The 17,151-nt window shown below is 40.1% G+C and overlaps 1 protein-coding gene across 1 annotated transcript; it reads right to left on the reverse strand.

The window, feature by feature from the left end:
• Positions 1-13,017: 13,017 nt before the first annotated feature.
• LOC138907689 (uncharacterized) lies at positions 13,018-15,190 on the reverse strand. Its single transcript, XM_070198293.1, has 5 exons — positions 14,827-15,190; positions 14,066-14,307; positions 13,523-13,660; positions 13,240-13,473; positions 13,018-13,092 (listed from the first exon to the last, which is right to left on the reverse strand). Exons 1-5 carry the CDS (start codon positions 15,188-15,190, stop codon positions 13,018-13,020), a joined length of 1,053 nt encoding a protein of 350 aa, XP_070054394.1.
• Positions 15,191-17,151: the final 1,961 nt, after the last annotated feature.

Here is a 17,151-nt window from a genome sequence, read left to right on the forward strand (position 1 = left end):
TATATCTTAGACGTATAATTAGGGGTGTTCGATAGGTAGAACTCGAGCACTCGTCACACCCCATCGGTTTGGGTCGTGACAGCAAATCAATTGTGCGGCCGTAGAATAGACCGCAGAATCTCCCTTAGAAATTTTTCATGTTGGTTCTTTGACGGATGTGCGGCCCGCGAAACGATTATGTCGTCGCATAGTTGAACGCAAACTAACCTCCAAAATTGGCCCATTTCTCTACTTCACTCTGCGGCGGATCTGCGATCCGCAGATTAGTTCTGCGGTCGCAAAATGGACCGCAGAAATGCCCCGTTCTGCAATAATTTTTCTTCAACTCCCGAACACTCTTCTCAACCTAAAAAGTCCATACCGCGGCCAGCAAGCTCACTGTGAAGATTTTCTACAACCCTCCACTACATTAGCCTACCTCGACACCACGAAACCCCCAATTTTAGCTGAAATATTTATGGGGCCTTACAATCACCACACACAATATATCTTTTATACCTGTTGAAAACATCAACTCTGGGCTGTGACCATAACCATGGTGAAATATTTGGAACTTATTAACACATAATTAAGTCATCATAACTGATCTCTTCTAACTCAACAAAGTCAAGCAGACAGCCAACCAGAAAGTAACTCAATCCGATATGCTCGCTCTGAAGGAACGTTCTGTGAATCCGTAGCCATTTTTTGCATCTCTCTAAAATTGTCATGTAGAACCATTCTTGACATAGAAATACCGCAGATCCGGTCACTATTAACTACCGATCTCAAGCCCTATTCATTCACGGATTCATAAGTCCTTAAATGCCACATATGATCTGGAACTCATCATAACCTTCTCGATAACCACTCACCTTACTCTGATCTTCAATACACAACTAATACGCACCGAGCAACCCGCACTTCACCAGCACATGGCTATTCAAAGAAACAACCAAGCAATCCCTCAGCCCAGAAACTGATACAATGCATTATCCTGCAATCCGATCGTCGATAACAGACACCCCCACTTAGCTCGAAGCCATAGAACACATCGTCGGTAATCCATAGTACAATATCTTCATAGTTGCCCTGATCCCGCACTGCGAATCAATTGAATACTTCAGAAGCTCAGGTAATATTGGTCGTAGAACACTCTGAAGCCTCTACTAAGCGCACACCCAATCCTCCAATAGTTAAGAAAATTTCACCCAATTACTCAGAAACTATAATGTATGCATTACACCAAATGGAAACCACATACAAAACACAAGATTCAAACTCATCACGTAGGAGATAATCCCCCGGTTATACTCAAATCAACATCTTACCATGAACCCACCATACTCACAACAACTAGGCCACCCGCTAGTCTTCCCAAGTTCGTGCTTACCAACTAGATACTAGAATCTGCTTCATACCATAAATGAACGATTGAAAGTTCTATCACTGCATGTGCTCCCAAGACTAGATAGCCTATCATGATGATAATCAAGCATCCATATCTCTTCTTATTTCATCCGCAGCATCACAAACCATCGGTGCATAGTTGATACCGAGTGCACAACATCGCATATGAATGAATAGGAAGAATTAAAATTCTAGGTTTCAAGCTAAAACAAGGTCCACGATAAGGAAAGAAAGAAGGGATTTTTTCCTAAATGCCCTATAGACTCTCAAAGATAGGTATGGACGTCGTCATACCGATCTGCAATACTCTGCTAGACACTTGCTCATGACTCGTAGAACCTATAAACCTAGTGCTCTGATTCAAACTTGTCACGACCCAAATACCACTAGTCGTGATGGCACCTAACCCAACCCCTAGGTAAGCCAACTAACAATCAACATAATCCAAATGAGATTAATGAGAAATAAATGATGAAATAACTAAACTTTTATACAACAACCCAAGGACTGGTAGTATAAGTCATGAGCTACTAAGACTGGATTTTTGCAAAACCTGATATGAAATAAATACGAATTATGTTTGGAAAGTACATAAATAGAATTCAAATCTAAAACTACACATGGACAAGTGGTAGCTACATCCGAAAGGCAATTACTTCTTTAGTTCTAGCTTCCATCATCCATCGCATCATAACTCCAAGGTCTGCGCGCAAGGTGCAGAAGTGTAGTATGAGTACAATCGACCCCATGTACCCAGTAAGTATCTTGTCTAAACTCGGTGAAGTAGTAATGAGGCTTTTTAGTTAAAAGATACTTACTGATATAGCATGCGTAGTAGAATTGCAATAGAAAAAAATACTAGAACACAACAGAGAAGAGTACAAAAACAAATATGCGAAGCAGTAAATGATTACTAGAAGAAATCGCAATCAATATTTCTCAATATCACAACCAATCCTTTCCTTAAAGCGATGACCAACAAACCACGATAGTAAATCCATAACTTTCATAGTGTGAGAAATGTACTCAAGATATCAATCAAATGGCACGGCAACACCCTTCGTGCTTTTACTCTCATATTCACATGATAATGTAAATAAAATGGCATGGCATCACCCGCCGTGCTTGACTCACATGGCACAACATCATGCTTCGTGCTTTACACTCTTCCTCTCATAGTAATGTATATGAAATGGCACGGCATCACCATACGTGCTTTACACTCTTCCTCACCAACCACATGTATATTAATAACAAGCAAGGTAGGAAGCATGAATAACATCAAGGAGAGTGATTAAGCGAATATTCCAAATGAACATAAGTCACAGCTTTCAAGCCAATAACAATTCAACAAAACTCAAGAATCTCATTGTTCAAGTATCTCAACCAATCTAAAAAAAAAATGATCTTCAACTCAAGTGTAGAATCCAATATCTCAAGAATAACGGCCGTAGCAATGTATTTGTGATTAAGTATAGTGATAACCGTATTTAGCACATTAATAGTTTCACAAAAATCCGTTAAATTTTAATCAAGTTTTAATAAGCTAACTCATTGTTTAGTGTTCTGAGGTATAGTCGGGGCCTTGTTCCTAGAACCATCATATTACTCTTTTGTATCCATTAGAGGCTTTGTAGACATAGTGTGGGTTGTATTTTGACTTGGGTAAGTCAAACTTGAAATGTTGTACTTGTAACACATCTTTCCACTTCTAAACTACGCATGTGTAATGTATTTTTTGAATTGTAGATAGAGTAACTAATGGTACTGAAACTTGTGTTTTTTATGATATCCTTTCATTGTCTAATGAATGGTATGTATCTTCACTTTATTCATAGGTAAGGTCGGGTAGAAGGCATCAAGTAGGCTTGCTCATATGGGATATCTTGGTTGAGGGTCACGCTCCCCAAGGTTGGGGAGTGACAAGGTCCCAGAGTACCCGTACCGGACTACTTCCACAGTCACATTACCGGAGAGGTTGCTTTGAGTGTGGAGATACCAGCCATATAGTGAGAGATTGCCCCAGACTTCAGATAGATATGTCACAGAGGGGTATTCAGGCTATGAGTTCCGCTCCAGTTCCTGCTATAACTACACCGCCAGCTAGGGGTGGAGGTAAGGCGGGTGGAGGTTTCCCTAGAGGGGGAGGTTGTGCCTATTGTTATGCTCTTCCAGGTGGGCGGAAGCTGATGCACCAAATGATGTCATTACAAGTATGGTTTCAATTGATTATGGAGATGCATTTGTGTAATTTCGATCCGGTCCCATTTATTGGTAAGATTCATCCTACCTTGCTTGAGATATGGTTGTGTTTTGTGATTCTTGTACTCTGTTCATGTGTTCACACCGGTTGGGGAGCTCTATTATGAAAGCGTGTGTTTATCATTCTAGTTTACTTTCTAATGCGGGTCATGATACTTGGGTGGACTTTCTGCTAGCTAATACTGTGGGTTTTGATACAATTTTTGGGTGGTTTGGCCACAACCTGTGATTCAGGAGTATGAAAGTCTGTTACGTGTTGTGGTTTTGGGTTTTACGAGGTTGAGTTAGTAGAATGGTTTAGTTACTTATATATTTATCTTACTCGTGATTGCAAGCGGAGGATGGAGACTTGGTGTTCTTTGTGAATAGGTGCATTTGTGTCGGGCTATGCGCCGCGGTGAGGTCATATTAAGGTAATATTTGTTGTGATTATTGCATGTGTCTTGCTTCTGCCTTGTGGATTGGGTCCGCAGTAAGGTATCGGTGTGGAGTTGTGCCTATTTGGTTTGTTTGACAGTTCTCTCATGTGTTCCTCTTTTCATATTCAGTCGTATTCGAGTTATGCTTGTTGGGTTTGGATTACGATGTATGTATTCAAGTGGCGTTCCATGTGGCTTGTTGATGTAAGGCCCCGTAAAATTTTACCTAGGACCCGAAGTTTTGGGGTGCCGAGGTAGGCATTTAAAGGTTGTAGATTACAAATATCCATGTATGAGAGTTTTGTTGTTGTTGTATTACAAATTCCCTTATTGTTGATAATCTATGATGATGCTTGAAAGTGAAAGAAGTGGGTACGAAATATAAAACATGGCAATCGTGCCAAGAATGAAAACTACACTTGTGGCCAATAGTGCCAATGAAATGAAAAGAATGTGTGAAAGGTTATGAAATGATATATAACTCTTTTATAACCTAACCCCGAAACTGCACGTGCGGGTGTAGGAGTGATTGAGGGGCTAATCCCCATACTGATGTGTTGAGATTATTCCCCTTAATAGGGATGAGATTGATGTGTTGAGATTATTCCCCTTAATTGGGATGATATGATTGCTAGCAGAATGTGATATCAACCCACACGACATTTTGGTGAGGCCGCTTGCCGATCGGGCTGAGATCAGATGCCATGCCACGCATATGGTGGTGTTGTGATTGGATGTCTCGGGGTGATATGACTTAGCCGATCGGGCCGAGATCGGACTCCATGCAAAAAGCACAGTGGTGTACTTGTACTAAATATCTCCTAACTTAAAAATATTGATATTCACTTGAAAATTATCTTTCTGTTAACTTGATGCTTTAATATTGTTTGAGGCCCTTATTGATTGCATGTTTCTTTCTCTTTGTATTGTTGCTTGATTCATTAAGAGGGTGTTTAGTCTTACATACTAGTACCATTCCATATGTACTAATGTACCTTTTGCTGGGGGCGTTGCATGTTTAATGGATGTAGGTGGTTTCACAACAGGCAGCATCGATGAGTGATAGTAGTACACCCTCTCCTCAGCTGACTTAGTGAGCCACATTTCATATCGAGGTCTTGTATCTTTTGCTTCTTTTGTATAGTGTTTTGAGGTATAGCTGGGGCTTTGTTGCCGGCACCATCACATTACTCTTTGTATCCATTAGAAGCTCCGTAGACATAGTGTGGGTTGTATCGTGATTTTGGAAAGTTAAACTAGAAATGTTGTATATGTATCACATGTATCTACTTCTAAACTATGAATGTGTTAATATATTGTTGGGAATTGTAAATGAACTAACTAATGGTAATGAAATTGGTGTTGTTCATGTGATCTTCTCATTGTCTAAATAATGCAATACATCTACACTTTATTCATGGGTAACGTTGGGTAGAAGGCATCAAGTAGGCTTGCTTGACTGGGATATCTCGATTGAGTGCCGGTCGCGCTCCCCAAGGTCGGGGTGTGACAGGTTATCGGGTGAGTAAGAATGAGTTTCGCATGTCTCTTGCATCATTTTCTGCGTTGTGAAGGTTTGTAACAAGGTTATAGTCGATATGGTTCTGTTTGCCAGTACTGGACTTGGTAATAGGTAGCTATTGTGGTCAGATTATTTCTATGTGCATATGGTGATGTGTTATGTCACGTGATTGTATCTTGCGGATGTATGAATGAGCCGTTGCAGCTGGTTGAGGATTGTACAGTGTGTTTGTGTGAGAATCGGGTCCTTGATTAAAATTTGATTCTAAGGCTTATCGGGAGTAGAAGGAATAATCTTCGATTGAAATTATATTGTCGGTCTTATGTGTTTTGCGGTGACGTGGGATCACACTGTGTGTATGTGCACTGTGAGTTTATATAGTGATTTTTTGGCTTGGGAAAGACTCTAGCCTTCTTCGAGGACGAACGTTTCTTTAAGAGGGGGAAAATGTAATGACCCGACCGGTCGTTTTGAGCTTTAAGGTTCTATTCAGTGGTTCGAGGTATTGAGTGGCTTCATATTGTGTATTATGACTTGCATGCATGGTCGGATTTGATTTTTGGATGTTTCGGGATGAATTTGGATGAGTGTTTCTTACTTTAGAAGCTTAAGTTAAAAATGTTAATCGAGGTTTGACTTTTGGGGAAATGACCTCGGAATAGTGTTTTGATTGCTCTGATGGGTTCGTATCGTGAATTTGGACTTGGGCATATTCCCGGAATCAAATTCAGAGGTCTGTAGGTTGATTTGTGTTGTTTTGCCGAAAGTTGGCTATTTAAGGCTTAGAACTTTGATAAGTTTGACCGTAGGTGGACTTCATAGATATCATGTTTGGATTTCCATTTTGGGACTTGGAATAGGTCTGTTTTGTTATTTGGAACTTATCCGCAAAGTTTGGCATCATTTCGAGTTGATTAGATAGGAATCAGACGTGCGATTGTGTTTTTTGAAGTTCTTGATTTTCATGTTGATTACATGTGTTTTGGAGGTCCGATTCATGGTTTCGCATGTTATTTTGATGATTTCATCGCGCGAGCAAATTCGTGTTATGTTTTTAGACTTGTGTTGATGTTTGGTTTGGAGCCTCGAGGGATCGGGTGAGTTTCGGATGCGTTGCAGAGTGTTTGAAAGAGTTTAAGTTCTGCTGATTTTGCACATATACCCCATGTCTCGCATTCGCGAGATATGGATCCCATTTGAAATATTAGGTTGTATCTCCTAAGTTCGTATTTGCGAACCCAGAGTTCACATTTGCGATGGTTCACATTTGCGATGAGGGGACCTGGGTAAGCTTGTTCGCATTTGCGATCAGATAGGTCGCTTTTGCGAAGTGTCTTTGGTTCTTATTTGCAGGTTTCATATTTGCGGGGTTCGCATCTACGAACCCCTGGTCGCAATTGTGACACCTGTGCCTAGACATAAAAGCCGAGGAATGGGATTTTTGTCTCATATTTCACGTCTTTGATCTTAGACTCGATATGAGGCGATTTGGAAGAGGGATTTTCATCTACAATAATTGGGTAGGTGATTTTGTTCAATTTCCAACTATCTTACATGATTATATGTGAGTTTTAAAATCAAAATTATGAGAATCAAAGTGAAATTTTGAGAAATATTGTTTATATTTTGAAAAATGAGAATTTGAGTTTTGAGAGTCGATTTGGACTTGGATTTTGAAACAAAACACTTGTACAGACTCGTGGGGTTATGGGAAGTCGAAATCTACCCTTGGACCCGGGTTTTGACCGCGCGGGCTTGGGGTTGACTTTCGTTGACATTTGAGGAAATGTATAAAGATCATAGCTTTATTTATTGGAACTGATTTCTCTTGCATTATTTGATGTTATTAAGTCAATTTTGGTTAGATTTGAGCCGAGTGGTGGAGAATTGTAAAGGAAAAATTGTTTTAGAGTAGTGATTGAGGGCTTTTGAGGTAAGTATCTTGCCTAACGTTGTGTGGGGGAACTACCCCGTAAGGATTGGTTTGTTTGCACTATTTAAACTATGTGAAAGACGTGTACACGAGGTGACGAGTGTGTGCACGACTTATATGTAAAATTTTGACCGGTCTAAACTCTTAGGTTCTCATGTACATTAAAAAGAAGTTGTCTTATCATGCTATATCCTCCATTGCTAAATTTACCCTTACATGTCTTATTTGAAGTTGATTGGTTCATGTTTTACCCTTTATTGCCAAAATATACTTTTATGTGCCTTAATTGAAGTTGTTGCCTCTTTTATTGCCATGTTATCTCTTCCGTAGTTGATTATCCTTAATTGAAGTTATATGTTACCTCTTCCAATGTTGAATTATCCTTATTTAAAGTAATTTCTATATGTTACCTCTTCCATTATTGACATTTCCTTATTTGAGGTCGTTGTTACATGTTATCTCTCTTATTGTTGAGTTATTCTTATTTGAAATCATTGTTACATGTTATCTCTCCTATCGTTGAGTTACTCTTATTTGATATTGTTGTTACACATTATCTCTCTCATTGTTGAGTTATTATTATTTGAAACCATTATTACTTGTTATATCATTCATTGTGAGTTCGTTCTTCCGTTTATTTGTGTTTTGTAATTCTTGTGTTGATTTACTTGCCGTACTCTCATGTTATTATTGTTGTTGTTGCACTTAGTGTTGTTGAGCCGAGAGCTATGTGTGGTTGTGGTGTTGGAATTGTTTTAAAGAAATGTTGTGGCATATGGACACACGTGGTGCGAGTTGTTATATTGTGTTGTTATGTTTTTGGCACACGTGATATTGTTGAGAGGATTGTCGGGGGTGTTTGCACATGGGTTGTCCTTGCTATTGTTATTATTGATATTTGCACATGCTGCGTGACAAGGCGGGCTATATATGTGGGTTTACGCATGTGGCGAGACATGGAGGGAAAATTATTATGCGAGTGTGGCGAGACAAGGCGGTCATTTACTTAATTATTGCGCACGCGGTGAGACAAGGGAGGGCTATGTCAAGGATTATTTGTGATGACTTGTGATGGCCTGGGGGCATTTTTATTTATGATATTTTTGTAGTGGTGTGCCTACCTTGTGTGAGTCATGCATTTTACGGTTTTGTTGTGTTGTTTCCTATGTACCATTCGTTGTCTCTGATCTTACTTGTTGACTCGAGTTATGATAGAACACTTGCACAAGCATACACCGTAATAAGTAACTCATATCAGACCAAGAAGATGAACCTTGATGTTTATTGATCATTTACATGTATTCTTGTTTACCGGCCTTCTGTGCGTGAGTTGCACTGTTAGCACGTGAGTTGTCCGTGCGGATATGAGATATTGTTATTGTTATTGTTAGCACGTGAGTTGTCCGTGCGGATATGGGATATTGTTAATCTCTTAGTATGTGAGTTGTTCGTGCAGATATGAGGTATTAATGGTATTGGCACGTGAGTTGTCTGTGCAGCACCTGAGTTGTCCGTGCGGTTAGGGGGTGTAGGAAGATTGTTGAACTAACCATGGTAAAGATTAGGTTGTGGGATGATGGAATCCTCCATAAAAGGACCTTGAAACCTTGTGCACACCTAGTGTTTGATAAAATGCTCAAATGAGCTAAAACCATGATCATCTTCCTAATTTTGATTCAATTTGTTATATTTCTAAAATAGATTGAAGTTCCTAAGAATTCCGGATCGTTTTAGAGTTTAAGGAAGCTCAATTGAGGTATGTTGGCTAAACTCTTCTCTTAGAATTGAATCCCACGATATTCATGTAAATTATGTAAGTCCCGAGTGATTCATTATGAAATTGGCTATTTCGAGTAAGATTGGGTTGAAAGATATATGTTCAAAAAGCATGCCAAATGCTCTATTCTTGTTATGTTACCAATTGAGGATGTGTTAAAATATAGGCTGTGCATTAATAATGTTTCTACTTTAAGTCAAGTTCAAATGAAGGCTATTATGCCAAATGTTGTGAAATATCTCTATGTGCATTAGACTCTAAATTGCTCACATATGCACTACACACTTTGATTTGAATTGTGTTTGTTGTTGATGATGAGGATGATATTTGAAATTGATAAGGTGAGCATGAAATACTGAATATAGCCAACACGCCAAGAATGATCTTATAATTATGGCCACTAGTGCCAATGAAATGAAAAGATGTGAAAGTATTATGAAATGCGATGTTTGATATAAAAAGGTTGATGTCCCAAATAAGACAGCCTAGCCGATCGGGTCGTGATGGGACACCATGCCGCACACATGGTGGTGACTGTGCTGGAAATTGTAATTTAAATTGTGATTGTGGTCAATGTCCCTAATGGATAGCCTAGCCAATCGGGTCGTGATCGGACTCCGTGTTAAAGATGGTGGTATTGATATTGAGAGTAATTGTGGTTGATGTCTCTAATGAGATAGTCTAGCCGATCGGGTCGTGATCGAACTCCGTACTGAGAATACGGTGGTACTAGTATTGTGGACAATGATATATCGATACTAAAAATCTCCCAATGTGAGATATGAAAATTAATTTGAACACTGTCTTGATCCTAAATTGAGGTTTTATGTTAATTAAGGCTTTCATTGATATTATGATAATCTTGTTTGTATTATTTGTCATTCTATTGAGAGGGTGTTTAGTTATACATACTAGTGCTATTCGATAGTACTAACGTCCCTTTTGCCGGGGGTGCTGCATCTTTCAATGGATGCAGGTGGTTCCACAACAGGAGATATTGGTCAGTGATAGCAGTGCACCTTCTTCTCAGCTGACTTGGTGAGACCCATTTCATTATGGGGTCATGAATCTTTTGTACTTTGTGTATTCTGTTTGAGGTATAGTCGGGGCCTTGTTGCAGGCATTATCATTGTACTCTTCTTTATCTATAAAGGTTCCGTAGACATAGTGTGGGTTGTATATTGGTGCTAGGAAAGACAAACTATGCTATGTTGTGGTTGTATTACTTGTCCATTTGAGACTTTAAAAATGGTGAAACTTATGGTAAGAATATGGTAATTACAGACATGACCACTTTATTGTTTAATTAAGGAAAACATATATTCTCTTTATTCATGAATGAGTTTGGGTAGAAAGAATCTAACAGGCTTGCTCGGTCGGGTTTACTCGGTTGAGCGTCGGTCGCGCTCCTCGATTTTGGGGCGTGATAGTTACACCCCGTAAGTTTAACAACATTGATACCGTTAGATACATTTTGATATGGTATTTATTTTGAGTGGAACATTTATTGTAGAAAAATATTTTAAAAAGTATGATTTTATATAGTTATTAATATTACTACTTTCGAAAATGCTTTAAATTATACACATAATATGAGAAAGTTTATAAGATTTCCTTTATTGTAAAGATAGAAATTATTTTCTCACAAGAAAAGAAGGTTATCTTTTTACCATTTATGAATTAAGCGTACGAAAATTTGTACTCTTTATATGAGATTAGGAAAATTAGAAGTTGAGAAAATATATGCATTTTTTTACATGGATGTTTTAATGAAATAATGGTGTATGTATTATTTTTATATGGTACCACATGTCCATAATAGTAAGGTGTACAAAGTGTGTTAAAAGTGTGTAATATTTTAAGTAATTTGAGATAATTTTTTTAATTATGTGGATAATTGATTAATTATTAAATTAGTGGGGGGGATTAACTAGTTAATTAAGGAAATGGGTGGATAATTTTTGGATAAGCTAATCTCCCCCCCAGCCCCCCAGCCCCCCAAAACAAACGTGGCAGCAAGTGTGGAAGGGCTCAAAGCCCAATTATGTGACTCTTGAATCATTTTAAAAGGTGGCACATTTAAGACCTCTACCATGTATCTAGCTTTCTTAGGACTTTTGACTTCACGAATAAGTTATCCTTGTACAAGTCTCAGACGGCATTATAGCTCTAACAGAAAAAAAATGAAGAATATCAATATCTAGGGAATATTAAGTTATAGTTTATATACTCTCTTTTCAACTTTTGTAGTGATGCTGATTCCGTATAGAATTAAGAGAGATGGATAAGAATTCAGCAAAGTAACGATCTTAAGCAAAAATTTAATACAAAATTATACTGCATAAGAGCAATGGGATTTTGCGATTCTAAGGGAGTACGGTGCAATCTTTCTCAAGAGCATCATACAGATTTTCCCTACTCCAGGTATGTTAAGGCTAATCCTTCTTTATTTTGGCATGATCCAAGTAACGATACGTAAACGTAATGCTATTCCATAAGTAGTTCTACACTTAGCAGTTAAGGATGTCTATGTTATTCATTTCCGTAAAATGATATTCAAGCATGTCTAAGTATGTATCTAGTTCAATATTGAGGTATTTGATAAAGATGTTAATGTCTATAATATAGTAATACATGCATCTTCATGCATATTCATTTACCACCGTGCTACGGACGGTCGGGCAGTCATGCATTTACCACCGGGCTACGGCCGGTCGGGCAGTTACCATCGGTTGGACAGTTATGTATCATTATTTACCACCGATTGGGAAGTCATGCATATACATCTACCACCGAGCTACGGCCAATCGGGCAGTCATGCATTTACCACCGAGCTATGGCCGGTAGGGCAGTTACGCATTTACCACCAGCTACGGCCGGTTGGGCAGTTATGCATTTACTACCGAGCTACGGCCGGTCGGGCAGCTACCATTGATCAGTTGGGCAATCATGCATCATACGATATGGATAATATATTCAAAGAGAAGTATTATATATATATAAGTATAAGTATGCATATACGATGACACTTTAGAGATTCAGGTTGATTCTTATATGTCTTTAATTAATGTTGACTTATTGTTATGTTTCAGTTCTGCCTTACATACTCAGTACATTATTCGTACTGACGTCCTTTTGTTGGGGATGCTGCATTCATGCTTGCAGGTCTAGATAATCAGTTTGACGAGCCCTCACAGTAGACGAGATTGGCATTCAGCAAAGGATCTGTAAGACTCCACCTCATTCAGAGTGCAGCCGAGTTTATGAGTCATCGTGTCAGAGTTTTTCTACAGACTTATGGGTAGGCCGGTACCCTGTCCCATTTGATGTCAAATTTTCTCAGAGGCTTTGTAGACATAGGTTCATTTTGTACAGTATGTCAGAGGCCTTGACGGCCTATATGTATTCATATTTTATGAATTATGGTTCATTGATACAACGTTTGCCCACTTATAGTTATACATTATGAGTTGTGGCCATGTTGGCCCTTGATAGTTACAGAAGAAAAAAACAAATGAGTTACAGAGTGGTTCGCTCGGGCTAGTACGGCACCGGGTGCCAGCCACGCCTCCCCAGGTTAGGGCGTGACAATGCTGTACTAAGACTTACTTGAGTCCCCAATCCTTTTTGGAAGGATCGCCAGAAATTAGCTGTAAACTGAGCACCTCTATCTGAGATAATATATATAGGGACACCATGAAGTGGTATTACCTCCTTAATGTAAAGCCTTGCATAATCCTCTGCTGAATATGTAGTCCTGACAGGCAGAAAGTGGGCTGATTTTGAAAGTCTATCCATAACAACCCAATATAGAATCAAACTTACGCTGGGTACGAGGAAAGCCTATGATGAAATCCATATTAATTACTTCCCATTTCCAAGTTGGAATCTCTATAGCCTGTAATAATCCATCGGGTTTCTGATGCTCAATCTTAACCTGCTGACAATTAGGGCATTGAGCAACAAAGTATGCAATATCCTTCTTCAATTCATCCCGCCGGTATATTTCCCTGATATCATGACACATTTTCGTTGCTCCTGGATGAACAGAATAACGAGAATAGTGAGTTTCTCCTATAACCTGCCGGCGCAGCCCTGCCACATTAGGAACACATAATCGACCTCGATATCTGAGGGCTCCATCTCCTGTAATCTCAAATGGTGTCTTCTCCTTTTGAGGGGTTGTATCATTATAATGAGCTAGCATAGGATCCTCATACTGGCGTTTCCTTCACTTCAGTTACTAAAGTAGATATTGTCGTGTCCTGAATAGTAACTCCAGTATCACCTAAATCTAGTAATCGAACTCCAAGATTAGAAAGCTGATGAATCTCGTGGGCTATCTCACTCTTCTCTGGCTGTAAATATGATAGGCTACCCATAGATCTACGGCTGAGGGCGTCGGCTACTACATTCGCCTTCCCTGGGTGGTATAAAATATCAACATCATAGTCTTTCAGTAGCTCCAACCATCGCTTCTGACGTAAATTCAATTCCTTTTGCTTGAAGACATACTGAAGGCTCTTATGATCCGTATATATATCAACATGAATACCATACAAATAGTTCCTCCACATCTTTAGTGCATTAATCACCGCAGCTAACTCTAAATCATGGGTCGGTTAATTCTTCTCGTGCTTTCTTAGTTGTCTCGAAGCATAAGCTACAACCTTACCATGTTGCATCAGTACACAACCCAATTGAATGCCCGAAGCATCACAATAGATAGCATAACCATCGGTCCCCTCTGGGAGTGTCAGAACCGGTGCTGAAGTCAACTTGTCCTTCAATGCCTGGAAACTCTGCTCACAAGCCTCAGTCCACAAAAACTTAGTTGCCTTCTGAGTCAACTTTGTCAATGGTGCTGAAAATAAAGAAAAGCCCTCTACAAATGTCCTGTAATAACCTGCCAAACCCAGGAAGCTATGAACCTCCATCGGTGTCGTGGGTCTAGGCCAAGTCTTCACTGCCTTAAACTTCTGTGTATCAACACGAATACCCTCATCTGAAATAATATGCCCAAGGAAAGCTATAGAATTCAACCAGAATTCATATTTATAGAATTTTGCATACAACTTCCTTTCTTGTAGAACTCTGAGCACAGTTCACAAATGATCTACATACTCAGCCTCTAAACGAGAATAAACCAAAATATCATATATAAATACAATCATGAATAGATATAAAAAGGGTCTGAACACACGGTTCATCAAGCCCATGAATACTACTGGGGCATTGGTTAAACCGAACGACATAACACGAAACTCAAACTACCCTTATCTGGTCCTGAATGCTGTCTTCAGAATATCTTTCTCTCTAACCCTTACATGATGGTACCCCGACCTCAAGTCTATCTTCGAGTAACACTTGGCACCCTACAACTGATCAAATAAATCATCAATCCTCGGGAGCGGGTACTTATTCTTGATCGTCTCCTTATTCAACCTTCTGTAATCAATACACATCCGCAAGGAACCATCTTTCTTTCTTACAAATAACATAGGTGCTCCCCATGGTGATGTACTGGGTCTGATAAAGCCTTTTTCAAGCAAAACCCTCAGTTGGTCTTTCAACTCTCTCAGCTCTGTAGGTGTTATTCTATAAGGAGGAATAGATATCAGTTGAGTATCTAGTAATGTGTCAATAGCAAACTCAATCTCTCGCTCTGGTGGAAGGCCTGGAAGCTCATCGGTAAACGCATTAACCATCGGGATAGATTGAAGGGTCGGTGACTCTGCTTTCACATCCTGTACCCAAACTAAGTGATAAATATAGCCCTTTCTGATCATCTTCCTTGCCTTGAGATTGGAAATAAACCTACCTCTCGGCAATGCAGTATTACCTTTCCACTTTAGAACTGGCTCTCCTGGAAACTGGAACCGAACCATCTTTGATCTACAATCAATGTTAGCATGACAAGAGGACAATCAATCCATACCCATTATAACATCAAATTCTACCATATCTAGCTCAATCAGGTCTGCTACTCTAGAATGACTAAGAACTACTACTATACAATCTCTATATACCCGTCTAGCTATCACTGGATCCCAAACAGGGGTAGACACCTCAAAAGGTTTAATCAACTCAGGTTCTATCCCAAATTTCTAGCAACCAACGAAGTGAGATATGATAAGGTGGAACCTGGATCAATCAATGCATATACATCATATGAGGAGACTGATAATATACCTATAACAACATCAGGTGACGACTCATGATCCTTTCGACCCGCTAATGCATAAACGCAATTTCGAGGATCGCTCGAGCTAGATGCTCCACTTCTGCCTCTACCACGACCAGCTGGTGCCTGTGAACCTTGCCCGGGGGGCATACTGATGATGACGAACTAGCTACAGATCTTGCTGGCTACACTATACCCGCACCACCTCTCATCGGACAATCTCTCATAACATGGCCTGGATAACCACAAGTATAACAAACACCTAACCCCACGAGGCACTGCCGGATATGCTGCTTACCACACTGAGCACATCGTGGCAAGGGTGGCCTCATCTAACTTGACTCACTCGTATAGTGAGAACTAGAGGCCCTGGAACTCTGACTGGGCCCTGGATAGGTGGAACAATCAAATCTCCTACCAGCAAACTGAGGGGGTGCACTAGCCGATGGCTGGGCTGGATACCTCGGGTACTGCTGCCTCTAATCACCTCGAAACTCACTAGTAGGACCTGAAGATCTTGCTCTCTTACTCTGGCCCCTATCATGCTCACGATTGGTCCCTTGCTTCTACTTACGCTCCTCTACACCCTGAGCGTATGCCGAATATGTGAAATATCAATGCCTGGATGAAGTGAGACCGACATACAGTCATTAAGAATGTGCGACTCCAACCCCATCATGAACCGGTGAACCCGATCCTCCATCTTAGCTACAATAGTGGGAGCATACCTAGCCAAAGAATCAAACTGAAGGTTGTACTCCCGAACACTCATATTACCCTGCCGAAGGGTCAAGAACCTATCAACTCTGGCCTATCTAAGCTCTGGTGGCAAATAATAACGAAGAAAAGCCTTTGTAAAGTCCTACCATACTGCTGGAAGGGCATCCTCAACTCTTCACAACTCCCAAGACTCATACCAATTAATTGCAACATCCCGAAGTCTATAGGAAGCTAGCTCAACTAACTCAGTCGCAGTTGCCTTTATTACCCTCAAAGTCCTCTGCATCCTATCGATAAATACCTGAGGGTCCTCGTTTGGATCTGCTCCAGTGAATATCAGAGGGTCCAAATTAATGAAATCATGAACCCTCGCACTGATGGCCATATCTGCATGACCAATACCTACCTCCTGGCGCCTAGCCTGTGCAACCACTAATCGAGTCAATAGCTGAATAGCATATTTCATCTCCTGACCCGGTACATCTGGCTGAGGAGCTGAGGATACTGGAGCTGGTGCCTCTCTGATCTCCTCTGGAGAGGGCAGGGTATGTGAAGTCTGAGATGGAGTCTCACTATGTGACTCTCCCCGAGCCCTAGTAACTCATGGCGCTCGACATGTAGTCTCATCAGCCACAGACTTGCTCTTCTGGGCGGCTGTAGCCTTCTTGGACATCGCTGAAATTATAACATATCGTTAGGAAAATGAATCCTCATATCGCACGATCTAAGATAGAAGGGAGGATAACATCCTATATGTCCTGCAACTTTCTGTTTATAAGTGTGGTGCACAACACACTCATAAACAAGACTCTACTAGACACGGTTTGTAGACAACCCTAGGATGGAACTGCTCTAATACCACTTTTGTCACGACCTAAACCGATGGGGTGTGATGAGTGCTCGAGTTCTACCTATCGAACACCCTTATGTATACGTCTAAGATAT

This window comes from Nicotiana tomentosiformis, chromosome 3 (genome assembly GCF_000390325.3).
Source record: "Nicotiana tomentosiformis chromosome 3, ASM39032v3, whole genome shotgun sequence".
Classification (NCBI taxonomy): domain Eukaryota; kingdom Viridiplantae; phylum Streptophyta; class Magnoliopsida; order Solanales; family Solanaceae; genus Nicotiana; species Nicotiana tomentosiformis.